The 19,459-nt window shown below is 37.8% G+C and overlaps 1 protein-coding gene and 1 non-coding gene across 2 annotated transcripts; one reads left to right on the top strand and one right to left on the bottom strand.

Annotated features, from left to right (window-relative positions):
• The first annotated feature begins 4,661 nt into the window (after positions 1-4,661).
• LOC104249716 (protein FLC EXPRESSOR-like) lies at positions 4,662-18,446 on the top strand. The gene is made up of 4 exons (XM_009806192.2): positions 4,662-5,337; positions 15,383-15,591; positions 15,725-15,807; positions 17,904-18,446. Exons 1-4 carry the CDS (start codon positions 4,802-4,804, stop codon positions 18,000-18,002), a joined length of 927 nt encoding a protein of 308 aa, XP_009804494.1. The 5' UTR covers positions 4,662-4,801; the 3' UTR covers positions 18,003-18,446.
• TRNAC-GCA (transfer RNA cysteine (anticodon GCA)) lies at positions 6,597-6,668 on the bottom strand. Its single transcript has one exon. It is a non-coding gene; the product is annotated as a tRNA-Cys (tRNA).
• Positions 18,447-19,459: the final 1,013 nt, after the last annotated feature.

Genomic DNA, 19,459 nt, shown 5'->3' with positions numbered 1-19,459 from the left:
TCATACTAAGGTAAATATTTGTCCCTTCTAGGATCCCACTGCCTATCTTCTGAAATTTCTGAATATTCCAGTATTTATATTTGATTGTACTACTCTAGAGTTCACCATTTAGGTATCTCACAAGGAGATTTATTACCACATTTGCACCATCTTTCGGAAACATTAGTTAATGATAACAATCCATCCACAATTTTTGGGTTACTCAAACCCAAACTGAATCTTGATATCACATTCTTCTCTTAAACTATATTTGTTAGTTCCAATAGGGCATAACTGAGATGGGTGTGGTCAATTGTATATATCTCCATAATATTGAAGGTGACACCAATACTTACATTTCTCTGCCTGAATTGTAAATACTGATAATCTTCATTAACTAGGTACCTCGTACCCTTCTTCATCTTGCTTGTTTTACTTGCTGAAACTTGTGTCTACTTTCCGATTCTCTTATTCCTTTTTACCATACGAGTGAATATATATTCTTGTCTTAGGGATCCTTATCAAGAATCTTACACATCATAGTACACACATGATCTAGTGAAGACCCCACATTTGCTCATCATAAGCATGATGCAAAATCGAATTCCTCTGACTCAACTCTTCCACAACCACATTCAATCTCATACCAACTGTCTGTTTGGATGAGGTATCGTTGTATTATGAACACAATAGATTTTAGAAGTTTGAATTCTTACAATTGAGCTCTACAACATGATCTAGAATAAGAAAAAGAGTGGCGGTCCTAAATGCCATGTAGCCTCCTGCTTATAAGTGTGGTGCACAACACACCCATAAACAAGACTCTACTAGACGGGGCTTATAGACTCCCTACGACAAAACTGCTCTAATACCACTTCTGTCACAACCCAAACCAAAGGGCCGCGATGGGCACCCGGTACCTTACTCAACCGAGTACCAACATAAAATATCTTTCTTATTATACTATCTTGAGTAAATAAGCCAGAAACCCGTCATGAGATAACAAGAATAAAACATAAGGGAATACTCAACATATGACGACCCAACATGATATACAAATTTATACATGTGACATACGGGCCTATAAGACCGACATGACCATTTGTAAACCCAACACATAGGCCAACAAGGCCATACAAGTATCCCTAAACCTGACATCTGTCTGCAAGCCTCTAAGAGTACATATAATCATAAAGGTCGGGACAGGGCCCCACCATATCAATCAATACATATCCAAAGCATACTAACTAAATAGGCAACTCCGGAGCAAGTGGAGTGCACCAACACCTCCACTGAGCTGATAGCCTACTAGGAGGAATGTCAACCTATCAATTGGGACCTGCGGGCATAAAACGCAGCGTCTCCAGGCAAAAGGGACGTCAGTACAAATAAAGTACTGAGTATGTAAGGTAGGAAAACATAAACAAGAATAGTAATATAAAGAGAGATAGAGGAGATACAACATGTAACATCTGCGTGCCTCTGTGGGCTACTGACATGAAATGCATAATACATATATATACATAAAATTTTAAAAACATACGCGTCTGTAGGCATCTTCATCATCATCATATCGTACCCGGCCTCAAAGAGGACTCGGTAAAAACGTACCCGGCCATCATAAGGCTTGGTAGAATCGTACCCGGCCACGTGAAGCTCAGTAAATCCAACTGATCAGTGGTTGCACAATAGGTGTCTTACTCGGCCTACTATAGTGCGGCTCGGTAGAGTAAAATAGATACTATATATAATGCATACTCAACTCATGGAATTACGTTCTAAACCTTTTGGAGTGACTTAAGGTCGTTGCACCTTCGATTAACATTATGGACATCATACCATCAATATGAGCTTCTATAAGATTCAAGGATCATACATACTTTCTTAGAATAACTTTATAAGGAAAGAACAACATGGGCAACCTTAGTTTCTAGGAGTAGATCTGTTATGAAATAGCGTATTCATTTCACTTTAGATCATGCCAAAAGAAAAAGGGAAGTGCCTTAACATACCTTAACCATGGTGGGTCCTTAATACCTCCCAAGCTACTCTTCAAACAACTTAACTCAATCTACCATTGCATAAGGAGATTCAAAATCAGTGTTGAATAAAGGCTAAGTCTGCAACTTAAACTTGTAGTTCGTTTATATAAATTCGGGCAGCATTTCCCCTAAAACAAGAGCCTCCTACAATGCCATATACCAACAACAATTACCAGAGAAATCCAGCAATACATAATTATCAATAACAAGACACCATAAAACAACAACAAGTCATAACTATTTTACGACGAGCGACAAACTCCAATTAGAATTCGTATACCCCATATCATCCCTTATAGACTTTTTACTTTAACTTAATAGTATCATTAACATGATAATGAAGTCGTTCATCAATAATTCCAGACTTATACCATATATCCATAACAAAGAAAATGATCCACAACTCCAATTATTCTTAATTAGCAACTTTATACACTAGTTCATGTCTAGTTCATCCATTTAACTTAACCAATGCTAAGATAACCTTAAGCGCCTGTAGGAACACAATATAATTACCTCCTACAGTGGATGCAAGTCGAAATCCATGTAATATTTAGATTACAACAGCCCAACACACCCAATCAATTCATACCAAAAATGACGACTATAGTAGTGTCCAACGCCCTGAAAATATTACAAAGAATGACTAATCCATCATTTTGCCATTAGGTGGTGTTTCTCCACACAATTTATCTTCCAAAAATTCCATTAAATAGCAAAATATACAGCCCAAAAGCTACACGAAACAACCCACAAAATAGTCCATTACAAATCAAATAACTCGAACTCATGGCTTCCGATCACCGTCCCGTGAGTTTTAACTATTATGAAATAAATTAATAAATCTTCCTTGGTGTTTAAGAGCTTGAAACCAGAAATTAGGCATTTTTATTAACTTCAAAATACCTTCCAAAACTCAAACTACAAAGAAAAAGAGAGGTGATATAGCGATACTTACGTCGCATGGATCATTTTGATGTTATCGCTACTTGATTTCGTCCCTGGGATGATAATATTATTGGAAATACTTGTGGGGAGCTTGAGGGTGAGTTTGGGGGTGCTATTTGGTCGAGGTCTCTGGAATAATGGAGAAGGAGACGAGATTGGGATGTAAATATCCCGTTTTTTCAAAAGTCAAAAATGTGCCACTTGGCACCCTCGCATAGGTCCTCCTTCAGATGCTTATATCTATCGTATGAATGAACGGTTAAAAGTGTGAAACTACATTCCAAGACCTTCAATTTGATATATAATATGCCCCCAAAAGACCATATCTAGCTCATGAAATTTATTACTCAAGAAGCTTCATTACATGGCAATCCTTAGTCGGTTTTTCCGCAACTTAAATCCGATTTTTCTCAAACTTTATACTTCATATACAAACATCATATATAGTCATATCATGGCTTTAAACTCATTTAAATCATGATTACAAGTCTCATATTCATCTTAACTTGCTTAACACTTCGGCAAACCTTTCTTATCCTTGTAGAAGGATTTCATCCTTTTGAGCTTACATCAATTGACTCACGACGTACTTTAAGGTACAAAAACATGGGTTGTAACACTACACTACATAAAATTTCATCCAGACACTTCAACTTAATCAAAATAAGACTTTTAAACCCTTCTGACCGTTGACCGAGCTTATGTGGCACTAATATGGCTGAAGTGGACAAAATGAGTGATTTACACACACATTAGTTGCGTGAGTCGATGATTTTTCTTTATTAAAAAAAATAAAAATTAATTAATAAATAAAAAAATACTACCAGTTATTCTAGTATGAAATAAGACTCCCCCTTCGTTCTGCCCCCTCCTCTTCGTTCTCCCCCCTCCCCTCTTCTTCTTCTTCTTCTTCAGTCCCTTCCTCCTTCATTCTGACCTACCCCCCCTCGTGCGCGCGCCTCTTCTCCTCGTCTTCTTCTTTAGATCCCCTCCCTTCCCCTTTTTCTTCATCTTTCTTCATCCCTTCTTTTATTAGATTTCTCCTTGGTGTGTATTTCTTCTTCCATCATATTATCTTTCCCTTCTCTGTGACTCCTCCATTTTTTTCGGTGGTTTTAGCTTTCAAATTTTTTCACAGCCCTTCCAAATTGGGGTAGAGGAATAAGTCAAAATTCAAAAGACTTAATTCTCTACTCATGTATTTTTCATGGATAGATAACTTTCTTTAAAAGAGGAGTGAAGAAAGTAGTGGTACTCATGGTGGAGAAGCCATGACGGGTGGGTTATTCTTTTAAGAAGGTTGAGTGGGTGAGTTTGAAGAAGGGAGGAAGAGTTTTCTTTAATTTTAATTTTAATTTTAATTTTTGCTTATTTTTTGTTTATGAAATTAAAATTTTGTTAAATAATATTATTTTGGCATATAATATGATGTGGATGCTAATTTGTCATCCACGTCAAACAAGTGAGCATCACACGATTCTGGAGATGTTTAAAAGTTTTGTTTTGATTAAGTTGAAGTGTCTGGATGAAATTTTATTGAGTGTAGGGACCGGGATGATAAACCGAAACAAGTACAAGTGTTTCGTAGGATATTGTGCCTTTAATTAAAGATAGAAAATAAAGATAAAGATAAATATAGATATAAAAGAGGATACGAGAAACACTCGTACTCCTATATTGAAACTAGTTACCCATAAAAAACTAAAATCAAAAGGCGAAGTAAATTTAGGCCGAGGAAGTAAAAGAAAAACAGGTCGAGTCAATTCACGGCGATGAAAGCTAAAAGCCTATTTTTAGTGTGAAATCGGAGGATTCCATCTGTTTATTTGATCATGACAAAGAAAAAGCGCCGCCACGCCCCTTATCCAGCACAACTGCCGGACGATTCTCGCCGCCGTTTTCCACAACCCGAAACCCAAACCCACGGTCAAGCCCGTAATCACCCGCCAGTCTTAATTGATGACCGGGAAGCGGCTCAGGAACGCGAGATCGAAACCCTGCTCCTCGACAACCACCGTCTCGCCTCCGCGCACGTCGCTCTTAAACAGGACCTCGACGCCGTCCAGCAGGAGCTCCGGCATCTCTCTTCCACCGCTGCAACGGTCAAAGCGGAAAGGGATGCTGAAGTGCGTGAGATTTACGAGAAGGCACGGAGAATGGAGGGCGAAGTCCATACAGTCGATGAGCTTAGCGTAGAGATGGCTAGGGTTAGGACCGATATTCAGAACCTAAATGCTGACCGCAAAGAGCTGACAGCCAAATTACAGGAGATGGAGGATGATCTCGTCAAGGTTCGTTCGGAGTTGCAGCAGTTTCCTGTAATCAAAGCGGAAATTGAGAGCATGCGCAAGGAAGTTCAACGAGGAAGGTAACCTACTACCACCTCTACACTGTATGATGTCATGTTTTTTATGACAAATGAACAGTGAACACATAATCATTCACACGGTATAGAGAAAAAGATAGATGAATTTGAACGAGGGAACAAGCATATATATCACAATTCAAGCGATATAAACGTTATTTGTATTCATTGTGATCTTTCTTTTAGTGTTTAATTTGGCGTTTCCTATACGAAAAAGATATGCCTATTTTTTTTAACTGTGGTGCTCGGGCAAGCTCCTGCTCACTATGACTTTTCCACCGGGTACATGCTACTTTCTACCGCAACAGGAGTAATTCTGCTACCTAATGTTTTTTGTCTTTTGGGATTTGAGTCCGTAGTCTCCAAGGTTTGCACCCATTTCATTAACCAATAGGCCACACCTTTGGGTGCTCTATGTGAAGAAGATATGTCTTGATGCAATATCCTAAATCATTTCACTAACATGACTTGCCCAGCTTTGGTAGCCCCATTATCATTATTTATCTGTATTTTATATAAATGCTTACAATGGGACAAACGGGTGCTATAGAAACTAAAAGATAGTTCGATAATAAAGAGATAAAAAGATGGAAATCTGGAAGATAGTAGGACACAGAAACAGATCTTAAATGAGACACACAGCTAATGTATAGTCATCTATTCATTCGCCTCTTTTGGGTTGCCTGCCATTGAGATGGCCAAGAGTGAACGGATGTTTTGTCTATATTATCAATCATATTTTCATGTTATATTACTTTTCGCATAATCTATGTTTGTGCAAACTTTTTGTGGTTTCATAGAACTATCCCCACTCTACAACTTCGCCTTTGCTTATCTGTGTGAAATGGAATAATAAGTGGGAAGAAACACAAACAATGAGAATGAATAACAAGTTTGTAGGATCTTGTTTCACATTATAGTTTCATATCTGTAATTGCGGTCGAGATATAATTATCAATGATTGTCAAATGCAAATTAAATTAGAGCTATGTTTGTACAAACTTTCTGTGGTTTCATAAAACTATCCCGACTCTACAACTTCATCTTTGGTTATGTGTGAAATGGAATAATAAGTGGTAAGAAACACGAGCAATGAGAATGAATAACTAGTTTGTAGGATCTTGTTTCTCATTATAGTTTCATGTCTATAATTGCGGTCGAGATATAATTAATAACAACATACCCAGTATTATCCCACATTATGGGGTCTGGGGAGGGTAGTGTGTATGCAGACCTTACCCCTACCTTGTGAGGATAACCTAAGGGCCCAACCGGGTTCGAACCGGCGACCTCTTGATTTGCAGTCAAATGCTCTACCACTGAGCTATGGACCCTTGACATATAATTATCAATGATTGTCAAATGCAAATTAAATTAGAGCTATTTGTCCTTCCTTTGGCGTGTGCTGCGTTATCTTTGGCCTAGACCGTGTGTTGTACTTGTAGTTGATTGTTTTATTTTAAAAGAGAGAACATTTCAAGTTTGTTTCACCATTATCAACGGGAACAAAACCTGCCTAAAACAAGACTTTTTTATACAAAATAGAATAGCAACACTAGATGCTAGGTTTACATCAGTAAATCAACCGGCTATCCGAAGAAGTAGTTTATCATGATAAAAAAATCTTGAGTGCTGTCTTAGTGTGTCTCAGAGACGTGAAGAGTTGCTGCATTTACAAATTTTAGAAAAGAAAAAAAAACAACAAATGCCATAGTGGTGAAATGGAAGGTTCTGCAATTAATGACGAAGTGTGGACAATCGGACATCCTTGTTTGCTGTGGATGTCATAGTTATGTCCAAATTGAAACTTGTAACCCACTCAAACTCGAAAGATATATCAATTCACCTTTTCCAATGTCATGCTTGAAGCCTACTTTAGCTTTATGTGGTTAAAGGTTCATGGCGTCTCAGTTCCCTTGTTTATATATGTGGTTGTCTGGTACATATCTGTACGTGAAGGAAATATATATATATATATATATATATATATATATATATATATATATATATATATATATATATATATATATATATATATATATATATATATATAGACACACACATTTAGAGAGAGAGAGAGTTGTGATGATAAGAACCTTTTAACAAATTTTCCACCTCAGCTGAGGGTTGACAGAGACTCTTCTTCTGAAATCCTTCCTCCGATGCATGTAAAACAAAATAAAACATAAAAGAAAGCAAGAAAAGCCAAACTTTGATTTCATTCTCAAGAAAAGAAAAACCAAATTTTGATTTGAGATGACAATTTGATGTGGCATATTGCAGCTCAAAGCCATTTTAAATTCGTCATTTGAAAAGATACTCTCCAAGTTTGTGGTGATCATGCATCACAGTCGCATTTCTACAATGTTAATGGCATTACAGTAAAAAGTGAGACATAAGTATAATAGCTATGCTGTGACATGGATCCCTTTATATTGCCATTTTGGTCATTCTCTGTCACATGTCTGCATTTGTTCCTGCATAGTTGTTTGAATTGTTTGTGTGACTACTCACAGATTTACCTTTTAAAATAGTTGTATGGTTTATCTGCCAGTTGGAATTTAATACCTTATGCTTCCATGTTTAGCTAGATGGATTTTTTTTGGAAATGGCCAAAACCGCCATGACCTTTTGGATTTGGTACAAAAATGCCATTCATCCACCTATTGAGCCAAAAATGCCCCTGCCGTTTCCTTTTGGCCCCAAAATGACCTAAAAACTAATGGACCATTAAAAACAAAACGGAAAAAGCTCAAACATGACCCTGATCTATTGGATTTGATTAAAAAGTCCCTCTATTAACCACATGTCAAATTATATGACCCACTCATCCCTAAAAATCCAACCTACCGTAAGATCCAAACCTAAATTTAATAATAAACCCCGCACTTGATCTATTTCCTTCTTTTCAAGTAAGTTTTATCTTCTTTTTTTGAGAAGGTGACAATTTTGTATATATATCAACTGCACCAAGGAGGTGCATTCTTTCAAATTTACAGAAGATGGTATAGGAAGATCTTAAATCCCTACTGTACTATAGAGAGCCTAGGACATCAATAATGGATTCTGGATCTTCCATATACTTTTGTTTACATCAAAAGTGGAAAAGAACTAAACATTTCATTTTCAATTTCTGTATGGTGCTACTTCTGTCTTCAAAGCATCTTTGATTTCTCTCTGACCAAACTGTCCACCAAATGCAAGTTGGCACTATTTTTCATCTTTCTTTCTTATTGGATAAGGTGCCGTAATTGCTCCAGCATCTTAGGACGTCCATTATATCCCTAGGCATTACCCACATGATCCCCTTCAGATTAATGAAAATCCTCCATATTTGTTCTGTAATCATGCAATGCAAAAAAAGATGGCTGATTGTCTCAGCCTCTTCACCGCATAGATAGCATTTGGAGCATAGGTGGAAGCCCCTTCTGATGAGGATGTCCTGAGTCAGAACTGCTTTTCTAGCCAAGAGCCAAGTAAAGCAGGCAACTTTATATGGAATTTTGACTTTCCATATTAACTTCCAAGGCCAGCAATCAATCTGGTTATTCGAGACGTTGAATTCCTTGTATGCTGATTTGACTGAGAAAATACCTTGTCTGTTCCCTTGCCATAGAATACAGTCTTCAAAGAGTGATGTCCCCTTGAACTGATCTAGTGTTTTGTAAAATTCTGTTATCCTAGTTATCTCCCAGTCATTGAGTAGTCTTCTGTAGCTAAGGTTCCAACCATGGATAGACCATACTTCACCCACAGTTGCTTCTTGTTGCTGGTTCAGGATGTAGATGTCAGGAATAGCTACTTAAGTGAATTTTGGCCAAGCCAGTTGTCTTCCCAGAATGAAGTTTTCAAACCATTACCTATTCTGAAGTGGGCCTTGCTTCTGAATTTTGGCCATAAGTTTCTAATGGACTTCCAGAGGCTTACTCCATAAGGACCACTAACATGTTTGGCTGCCCAGTTGCCTTCTACTCCATATTTCCCTTTGATTACTTCCTTCCAAAGTGAATTTTCATTGGAACCATATCTCCAGAACCATTTCATCATCAAGCTGTGATTTTGTACTCTCAAATTCCTGATTCCTAGTCCTCCTTTCTTCTTGCTGACTAATAGAGCATCCCATTTGACTAGATGAATTTTGTTGTTGTTGCCTTGCCACAGAAATTTCCTTTTCATTGCATCTATTCTTTTCACCACATTGACAAGAATAGGGAATAGAGACATCATGTAAGTAGGTAAGGCATCCAACACACTATTAATCAAGATTAGTCTTCCTCCCAAGGACAAGTATTGACTTTTCCAGTTAGCCAGTTTCTTTTCACACTTCTCCAATACATCATTCCAAATCCCTTTAGACTTGCTCTTAGCTCCTAGAGGCATGCCCAAATATATAGTCGGTAGTTCCCCTATCTTTCCTCCAAGAATGTTAGCCAGGTTTTGGAGTCCATTTACCTTATTAACGGGATGTAAATTGCTTTTGCTCCAGTTAATGTGCAACCCAGAAATAGCTTCAAATAGAATGAATATCACCCTCATCATCTTCAGTTGTTCTCTGTCAGCATCACAGAACACCAGTGTGTCATCGACATATTGGAGGTGTGTGATTTCCAGGTTGCTGGCTGCCCTGTGAGATACCTTAAAACCCTTGACCCAATTGTTGATTTGAGCAGTTTTCAATATGTCATTAAGGCCTTCCATGGCTATGATAAAAAGGAAGGGGGAGAGAGGATCTCCCTGCCTTAGCCCTCTCTGTGATGGAAAGAAGCCAACTGGACATTTACCAGGATAGAAAATCTTACTGTGCTTGTGCAAAACTTGATCCAGTTGACCCATCTGTCTCCAAAACCCATCTTCACTAAGAGCCCAAGTAAGAAGTTCCAATTCAAATGATCAAAGGCCTTCTGAATGTCAAGTTTGCATAATATCCCTGGTTTCTTACTTTGTATCCTTGCATCTATACACTCTTTGGCAATGAGAATGGCGTCCATAATCTCTCCCTTTGATAAAGGCCATTTGTTGAGTGTCTACCAATTTGTGCACAACTTTCTTGAGTCTCTCAGTAAGTAGTTTTGAAATTATTTTATAAATGCTACTTATAAGGGAGATAGGTGTGAAATCTTTCAATTCTTTGGCACCCTTCTTCTTTGGGATCAAAGCTACGTAGGTTGCATTGAAGCTTTTCTCAAAGATTCCTCTATCATAGAAGTTCTGTACAAGAACTATTACATCTATGCTGACCACCTCCCAGCAATAGGCGAAAAAAGCCATGGAGTAGCCATCAGGTCCAGGGGCTTTGTCCCAAGCACATGCTTGGACCCTATTCCATATCTCTTGAGCTTCAAATAGACTCTGCAACATTTGGTTTTCTTCGGCTGTGATTGTGGGACACACTTTGAGGTTGCCTTGCGGCCTCTATTCTTCTGTTTCTGCATACAAGCTTTTATAGTATGTGACAATCTCTCTTTTGATGTCAATTGGGTTCCTCATAGGTTGGCCTTCTACTTCTAGAAAATCAATGTTGTTTTGTCTTCTATGTGCATTGGCTGTTCTATGAAAGAACTTTGTGTTCCTATCCCCATGTTTCAACCATGTTGCCCTGGATCTCTATCTCCATGCCACCTCTTCGTGTCTAGCAATTTCCTCAAACTCCATAGACAAGGTAGCTTTGGTAAGTATTCCATCCTTATTCAGGTCTCTTTGATCTTGAATCTCATCTAGCTCAGACAATTGAGATAGTATGTTGAGTTTCTGCTTGCTCCAATTTCTGAGTTTATCTTTCAAGGCTTTCAACTTGAAAGCCAAGATGTAGTCCAGCCTTCCTTCACAAGTAAATGAGTGCCACTAGTTTTTGATCATGTCTTTGAATCCCTCTGTCTGCAACCACCAATTTTCAAATTTGAAATAGGATTTAGTTGATTCCCAGTTCCCACATTGAAGCAACAATGGGGTGTGATCAGAAGTCACTCTATGAAGAGTTGACTGTTTTATGTTTGTAAAACCATCATCCCAGTCTTCAGAGATCAGAAATCTGTCAAGTCTGGCTGCAGAGTTGTGTCTATCTCCTTTTCTCCAAGTGAATCTGCCTCCTAACAGTTTTAAGTCCACTAAACCCATGTCTCCAATGAATTCAGAGAAATCAGTCATTGCTCTAGTGAATCTGTTGCAATTTTTCTTTTCGGAGGGAAATCTAACTGGATTAAAATTTCCACATACAATCCAGGGGCCATTGAATAATCCCCTAGCTGTGCCAACTTCCCATCAAACCTCTTCTCTTTCTTCTCTATCGTTTGGAGCATAAACACTAGTTAAATGCCAGGTGAAATCCTGGGTTTTCCAGTGAATTTACATGAAATAGAGTACGATCCCAAGCTATTTATTTCACCATCCCAAATCCTACTGTCCCACATAAGCAGAATGCCTCCTCTGGTTCCGCTGGCTTCTAGCTGTGCAAATTTCCCCCATCTGTTTGCCCATAGATCTTTAACATTTCTTGTGATATCACCTTCCAATTTGGATTCTTGAAAGCAATACACATCAGCTTTCCAGGTATTGATACAACTCTTGATCTTTTCCCTCTTCCTTGGCCTGTTGAGCCCTCTTACATTTCATGGTATGACGTTGACTTTCATTGATCTTTGATGATAAGGTAACCTCCCCTGCTTCTGGTGCCATTGCTTTGAAAATTGCTCCCTATATCCAGACTTTTAAGCTCTTTGAAACCCTTAGTTTTTGGAGTTGTTGCCGCCACCAATTCTGCTTCTCCCTTGTTTGCTTGCCTCTTGTGATCAATCTTCATGAATAGCTGCAGAGCCTCCTTCTCACAGCCTTGAAAATCTAATCCAAATTCTTTGCTTAGCTTGACGATGTTTTGGTGAATCCAGATTGGAGTGTCGAAATCTGGGTCCTTCTCATCTTCTCTGCTTTGCATATTCAGTGGTTCTGCCTCTTCAATTGTCCAATTTGCATCTTCACTTGCTTCAATAATCTGCATGTTGTTAGTTGCTTGCAGTTCTGTTGAGGAATTTTCTCTCTTTGGTGACAGACATGGTATCTTCTGCATTGCTTGGGTTAAATTGGGCTTCTGTGCTTCTCTCTTCTTCAGATGTTGTGTTTATGTCCTCCAAGTTTGGCTTTATTTCGTGGGTTGTAGCATGCAGGATAAGTGAAGAAAATGGAGAGATTGCGTCTATTTCTACAGATAGTGGTTCGGGTCTGAGATATGTAGAAATATCTTTTAACAGCTTGGCCTCCAGAAGACTTTGGGCCAAAGGATCTGGGCCCAAAGGTTTTTTAAAATTTTCCTTAGGGCTTGTATTTAAAGGGTCACTTAAGAGTCTTGACTTCTCACGTGACAGCACACACGAGTCTTTTAAAACTATAGACGTAGGTTGTACTTCCTTAGAACAGCCCACGTTCCCTGTCCCATCACTGAGATCTTGAGCCTCTCCCCATGCTGCCATAGATTGCTTTGTTATCTGCTGGTTAAAGACCTCCATGTTGCCACTGCCGGAGCTGAATCTTACCGGTGCTTCACACCATATTTGAATTGTAAAGATGATCCCTTCGCTCTCCACATCAACCACCTTTGGGACTAAATCTCCGTTCCCTTTCACCTTCAGTCTCTCCCATTTGAGGTGATTTCTGAGTTCTGTCTCTTTTTCAGTTTGAACCCAACCTCCACAATAATTGCCGACTTCTTTGAACACTTTCTGGGACCATAGGTGTAGAGGGAGTCCAACTAGTCTGATCCAAACCTGATCAAGGCCCTGGGTTTTTGAGATAGAGCTTGCTATTGGTGACCACCATTGAAGAGAAAATTTGTGCCAGTGCCAGACCCCTTTGAGGACGTGTTCTGCAGTTTTCTTCGACGAGAATTCAAAAAGGAAACGATTTTGACCCATCTCATAGATGTTGACTTCGTGTGCCTGCTTCCATGTGCTGCTAGCCCATCGACAAATATCTAAGAGAGTGGGAATGTCAGAGATTTCCACTGAAAGGCAACCTACCACACTCCTGGAGAGGAGTTCGTTTTGGGAATAGTTGGGTTCACCTGAGATGCTGAACAAAGGCCTCATTCATTTCTCTAGTAGTCCATTTATTTCTCCTGATTGTTTCTGAGTAGGTAAGATGATCTTCTGTATTTCTGGATGTAAATATAACTGCCTTCTGGGCCTTGCATTTAATGAAATTTGAGATCTTAACTGCAATGTCTGTCCAACCTGTATTAAATGCCATTTCTGGGTAAATAATTGTTGATCTTCTTTTGTTTTTAGCCTTCCCTTGCAAGCTAATGATACTAATATATCGTCCATGCTTGTTGTAGTTCCTCGAGCAAAAGAATTCTGTAAAGTGGTCTTGAAACTTCCATCTTCTAACTGGGTTTCCCTTCACTTTTGATGCCTTCACTAATGGCATAGCATAGCCACTCCATCGTCTTTTGACTGAAAAATGTTCTTCTGATCAAGTTGTGCCCTCGCTCTGTCCAATTATACCAAGTCTTTGCTCTTGATTCATCCCTTGCAATGTCATAAGATTTAAAACCCACCCTAAAATAGATTGTGTTATCATCCATCATAACTGAAAGGAAGTGTCTGCTATAGTAGCCGGAAAAACTTTCGGGAACAAATGGCCGGATAAAAACTTCCCGTCGCTAGAGAAAAGTAAAGGTGATCGGAATCTAGAACTGCCAAGATGGGTTGGGTCGGAATAGGGTGCTGAAGATGCTGTCCTGAAGAAAAAAGTTGAAAAGATGCCCGGAGCAGTCTCACGTGCCGGCGCGTGGTGGAGTGCTCGCCGGCGCTTGGCGGCGCGTGGGAGATCTGATGGCGGAGCTGTCTGCAGGGGTTGACTCGCGTCAGTAGTGGCTCTCCGATGATGTTTGTATGAACTCAAAATTCCAAGTTCTCAGGCTCCTCGGGGAGTGTGCCTGAGAGCAAAGTTAAAGGCAGACCAATCAACTTTTCGCAGCAGCCAAAGATAGCTTTTATCTTCTTCTTATATTTCTTATTATGAAAATTATGATTATAATGTCCGAGGAACTCCTGAACCACTAAAATTCACTAGACTGACTCACCTATGGTTCCAAAATTGCAACAATTTTATTCCAAAATAAGAGAACTCAAATTCAATTGTACTACAGAAACCAAATTTGATGCTAAGAACTAGGAAATTCACTGAAGCGCGTAGATAGTCAATGTAAAAAGTTAATATGTACTGTGCACGGAAAACAACACAACCAAATAGTACAACAAGCCAAGAAACCCAATTTAAAATCAATACAAAATATAAAGAGATGAAATGATAATGATAACTACAAGAAACTCACATAATACACATTCCAGTTGTCTACAGAGAACAAGAGAAACAATATAAATAACAAGTAAGTTTAGAAAAGAAAAGTAAATGAACAAACCCCACAAGACTAATATTTTTGGGTGGAAAAGATAAGTAGCCGAAAAATTCTTCTGGCAATTCTAGAATTAGAGAAGAGGAATCTCAGCTACCGGGTGTTAAACATCAAATAACCAAGAAAATAACTATTTCGAACTTACTTTTTTCCAAGGAGAAGATAAAACTCATTGGAAAGAAGTAAAGAGATTGGATGTGGAGTTTTATTATTAAATTCAGGTTTTGGTCTTTTAGGTAGGTTGGATATTAAGAGATGGGTGGGTCATATAATTTGATATGTGGTTAACGGAGGGCATTTTTTACCAAATTCAATAGATTAGGGGAAGTTTGGGTCTTTTCTGGTTTTGTTTTAAATTGTCCCTTAGTTTTTAGGGCATTTTGGGGCCAAAAGATAACAACAAGGTCATTTTGGCTCAATAGATGGATGGAGGACATTTTAATACCACATTCAATAGGTCTGGGGCAGTTTTGGCCTTTTTCCATTTTTTATTTGTGATCTACTTTAGCTGGATGGACCAAGGTAATGAAAGAAGTTCAAGTGTTTCCCCTTTGTTGGCTTATTGGTCTTACATATCTTCTCGGGCTCTCATACTCTTGTTGATATTTGAACTTTTAATTTTTCTGCTGTCAAAATGAACAGAGCTGCTATTGACTATGAAAAAAAGATGCATGCCAGTAACCTTGAATATAATCAAGCTATGGAGAAGCATAAGATTACTGTGACTGCTGAAATTGAAAGCCTACATGCTGAGCTTGCAAATGCAGAGAAGAGGGCAAGAGCAGCAGCCGCAGCTGCTGCAGCAGCTGCTCCAAGTAATTCACACCATCAGTTTGCTGCAGCGAATCCAAGTAAGTCAAACCACCAGTTTCACCTGGTGGAAAACAAACCCACCAGTTTCCACCTGCTGTAGAGCTTATCATTATTATCTACTTCATAGTACACTCAGCTAATTAAGATAGAATTTTGGATTTATCCTTCCAGGTTTTACGTATTCTGCCAATTATGGAAATCCTGAAACAGGTTATGGAGGGACTTTGTACCCTGCTCCTTATGCTGTACATCAGGTTTGTAATTGCATATGTATTACATTTTCAAATGGTTATACGTTCTCTTGACTTTTGGTTTTTATAATTTCTGTAACAATTTAGCATAAAGAAATTAAAAAAAAATTCTATCAGGGTGGCAAATGAGATGGAATGTTACATGTGATGATCTCTTAAGTATTTGTTGTTTGCATATTGTTGATCGATCCTTCTTGTCCTTTAATGTTTCAAACAGTTTAAATTCATGTTGTCATGCAAACTTCCTCTTTGTCCTTTGCCTGGCAGTGAGCTAAATTAGCATAGGCAGAATAAGTGAATTTCCCTTCTTGTTCACTTTTAAACTCTATGCTTTTTCCATCTGGATTCAATGATATCCTCCTTCCTCTCTCATTTTTCATTTTTTATTTTATTCTATTGGGCTGTCAAGATATGATAGGCTAGCTTATATGCTTCCTGGTAGATGAAAGCGGAAGTCAAGATGGCGATGCTGGGGATGATTCTGGGGGAATGCTAGGAAACTTTTCCAAGTTCTAATACAAGAATGCACTTTGGAAAAAAAAAACAATTTCTTTTATCATCAAAAAGCAAAGCGCAAGGATTCTTTATATATTGCTCCTATATAGTATTGTTTGCCTTTTATTTTTTTCCGCTTCTTGTCCTTTTTCTTCATATCACTAGTTTGCATCAGGAAGTTAGATCATCCTTTATCTAGAAAAACTCAGTTAATTAGATCATCATAAAAGATTTTACGTGAGGAAAGTTTTCATGATTCTTATTGACTCGTGATAGTTGCTTTGAGAAAAATAAAAAATAAAAAAGAAATCATTGCCTGTTCTCATCATATCCTGTGGACTTCCATGTTTATAATGATATCATGCTTACCTTTCGCACTCAGGAGAAGCGAAAATTGGTAGAGAATTTCCTAATTTAAGGCTACTAGATGTGGGTTGGGATCCCATCCAGTAAAGTTTGCTCCAGTATTCTGCAATATGGTGCTAATTTTTTGACACGTGTCCTCCTAACTAATCAATGGACAAGATCTCTTTAATTAAAAAACTAGTTTAACCATGGTTAGATTTCTCTTCTGCTTGAAACAGAGATTTGTTATCTCTGTTGCTCTTCTTCTGCTTGCCCTACTTTAATCGCCAGAAACCCTTTCAGGACATCGTTCTTCGCATGTGTTGTGTTTAGATGTTACTAGAATGAAGTTTGAATACCTGAGGCTGTCAAGGATGTGCTGTTTTTTGTATGAATGCTTTGTAAATATTACTTGGTAAATAGAATTCTTTTAATTACCCAAAAATAAAAGGCTAAGTTAATTGCACACCTTCCAAATCGTCTTTTTTTGGAATCTAGAAGGATAATTATATTACTTAAATAATTTTAATTTGGAAGCAAATTGTTGTGGGATTATATTGGGTGGTTGTTGTTGTTGTTGTTGTTGGAAGCAAATTCTTATTATAGATGCACTCTCCTGTGTTGCCAATAGAATTGTCTAATAACATGTCTTTCATTCTTATTTCCGAGTCGACTCTCCATGGAACCACATTTAGCAATTGATTTCATTGGAGACTCTACAATCTACATTTTGATCTGCACCACCTTTGAGGAAGACATTTCTGATTTTAGTTGATGTTGATTTTCTATTTATAATTCTGTTAAACAAATACTAATTGTAAAAACCAACAAAGGAAAAAAAGAAGTTTCTTTCTTCGATGAGAGGGCCACAGAAAAAGGAAGAAGGCGAAGGATTTACAAGGATGGGTTGTTTGAAAAGGGTTAAAAACGTGAGAAAGGAGAAACAGAACCATGGTAAACCTAGTTTTTTAGTTAAAGAGATCTTGTCCATTAATTAGTGAAGAGGAAACATGTCAAAAAATTAGCACCCTATTGATAAATACTCTAGCAGACTTTACTGGATGGGATCTTAATCCACTAGATGGAACTATTATTTAGTTGGTTCCACCTTTTTGATCCAAGGCACTTCCCTTGCTAACCTACAAAGAGGACAAAGTAGCACATGCAAGTTGCCATGTAATTGCAACTTAAGCTTTGCGAAAACTTTAAATGAGCTATAATACCACTGTCCTATTTGTAATAACCCTGTAATGTTTCAGGTTCAAGTCAGTGCTGATGCAACCAAATATGGTCAAGGAGCCATGTCTTATGGTTCACACGGTCCTTATGACATGACGCAACCCTATGTACATCAGTAGTTTGTGATTGGAAACTGAAAAGCATCTGCTGGATCACAAGCAAAGGTAAATGTGTCAATTTTGTTGGATTTCACGACCATCAATGGTGAAAGCCTCAAGAGTGGATTTGGCGAAGCACAGGTCAAATGACTCTAGGTGGGTGAACGCTAAACAGGTTGAAAGTTAATTGTGTTGATGAAAAAGCAGTATCCCTTGATTGCAGGCACAGAATGCAGACAATTAGAGTTGTGATTCATACTGCAAATCGGTTCGCCCTATTCTAGCTTAGTGAACTAGCCAACTCTGGGTTCTAAAACCTACTTAGTCCTCCAAGATAATTTCATTATTATGATCTCTGGGGAGACCTGGATAGCAAATTTAGAATTAACCGACACCTGTAAAGCATGTTCATCAAATTTTCTTTTTGCAAGATTCAGTTTTAGTGGTGAATGCCACTTTGTGTCACCGCTGATGATGACAGGACCAGTGAAAATAAGTTTGACGATTGGAGACAGAAACATGTAAGTAGGGGTGTTCATGGTCCGGTTTGGATCGATTTTTCCTTAAAAGGAAATCAAATCAAATAAGTCGGTTTTTCAAATATTAGAACCAAATCAAACCAATTAAGGCAATTTTTTATCGCTTCGGTTTATATCGTGTTTTGTTGGTTGGTTATTTATCGATTTTTTCTTAAATATAAGACATACACTATCAAACACATATTCCGACGACTACATTTTCAACGTAACATTATCAAATCAGTTGCCCTTTGAGAAATCTATCATTTACCAAGATATATTGATAATAATTGAATCAAATAGAGATGAATAATATAGGGATTCAATTAAAAATAGATTATTTGTAACATAAAGGATTCTTATAGTTAACAAAAGAAAATTACCAATCAAATTAGAATGTAAAGGCAGAGAACTGTACTAAAAGTGGAAACGATTAACATGTACCATACAATTTTAGAAACTTTGTACACGTGTGTGTGTGTGTGTATATATATATATATATATATAATAAATTTGAAATAGTTACTTCTATAGTCAGTTTGGTTCGGTCTTTTTTGGGTATTTTTTTTATTAAAACCATAATCAAATCAAATTTGATTGGTTTTAAAAATTCAAAACCAAAACCAAATTAAACAAAATAAAAAAGTATCGGTTTTTTTGATCGATTTGATTTGGTTCAATTTTTCGTTATGAACACCCCCTAAGGTGGCTCTTTGTTTCAAGCAATGTGGGGAAAAAGAATCAGTTTTCACCTCTGGAGCTGCTTTTCAAATTTTCACCAACTTTGGAACAAATGCCAACCAACTCGTTAGGACAAGTTTGGTGACCGTGCTTGCATGTGTATATGTATTATCAACTTAATTTTATTTTGGTTTAACTTCTCGTTACGAATTGCGAAATATTGTTAGTGTTTCCAAAGTTAAAACTAGTTAATGTGGTATATGGGCACATTGAACTGAG

Source organism: Nicotiana sylvestris, chromosome 7 (genome assembly GCF_000393655.2).
Source record: "Nicotiana sylvestris chromosome 7, ASM39365v2, whole genome shotgun sequence".
In the NCBI taxonomy this organism is placed as follows: domain Eukaryota; kingdom Viridiplantae; phylum Streptophyta; class Magnoliopsida; order Solanales; family Solanaceae; genus Nicotiana; species Nicotiana sylvestris.
Note: the sequence above shows the minus strand (reverse complement) of the source record. Positions and strands in the feature narration are given on the sequence as shown.

Bases quoted from the DNA above. Each gene is read 5' to 3' on its own strand.
- LOC104249716 (XM_009806192.2), top strand. From the start codon at position 4,802: ATGACAAAGAAAAAGCGCCGCCACGCCCCTTATCCAGCACAACTGCCG. The intron at 5,338-15,382 runs GTAACCTACTAC...CAAAATGAACAG, and splicing joins AAGGAAGTTCAACGAGGAAG to AGCTGCTATTGACTATGAAA. The intron at 15,808-17,903 runs GTTTGTAATTGC...GTAATGTTTCAG, and splicing joins CTCCTTATGCTGTACATCAG to GTTCAAGTCAGTGCTGATGC.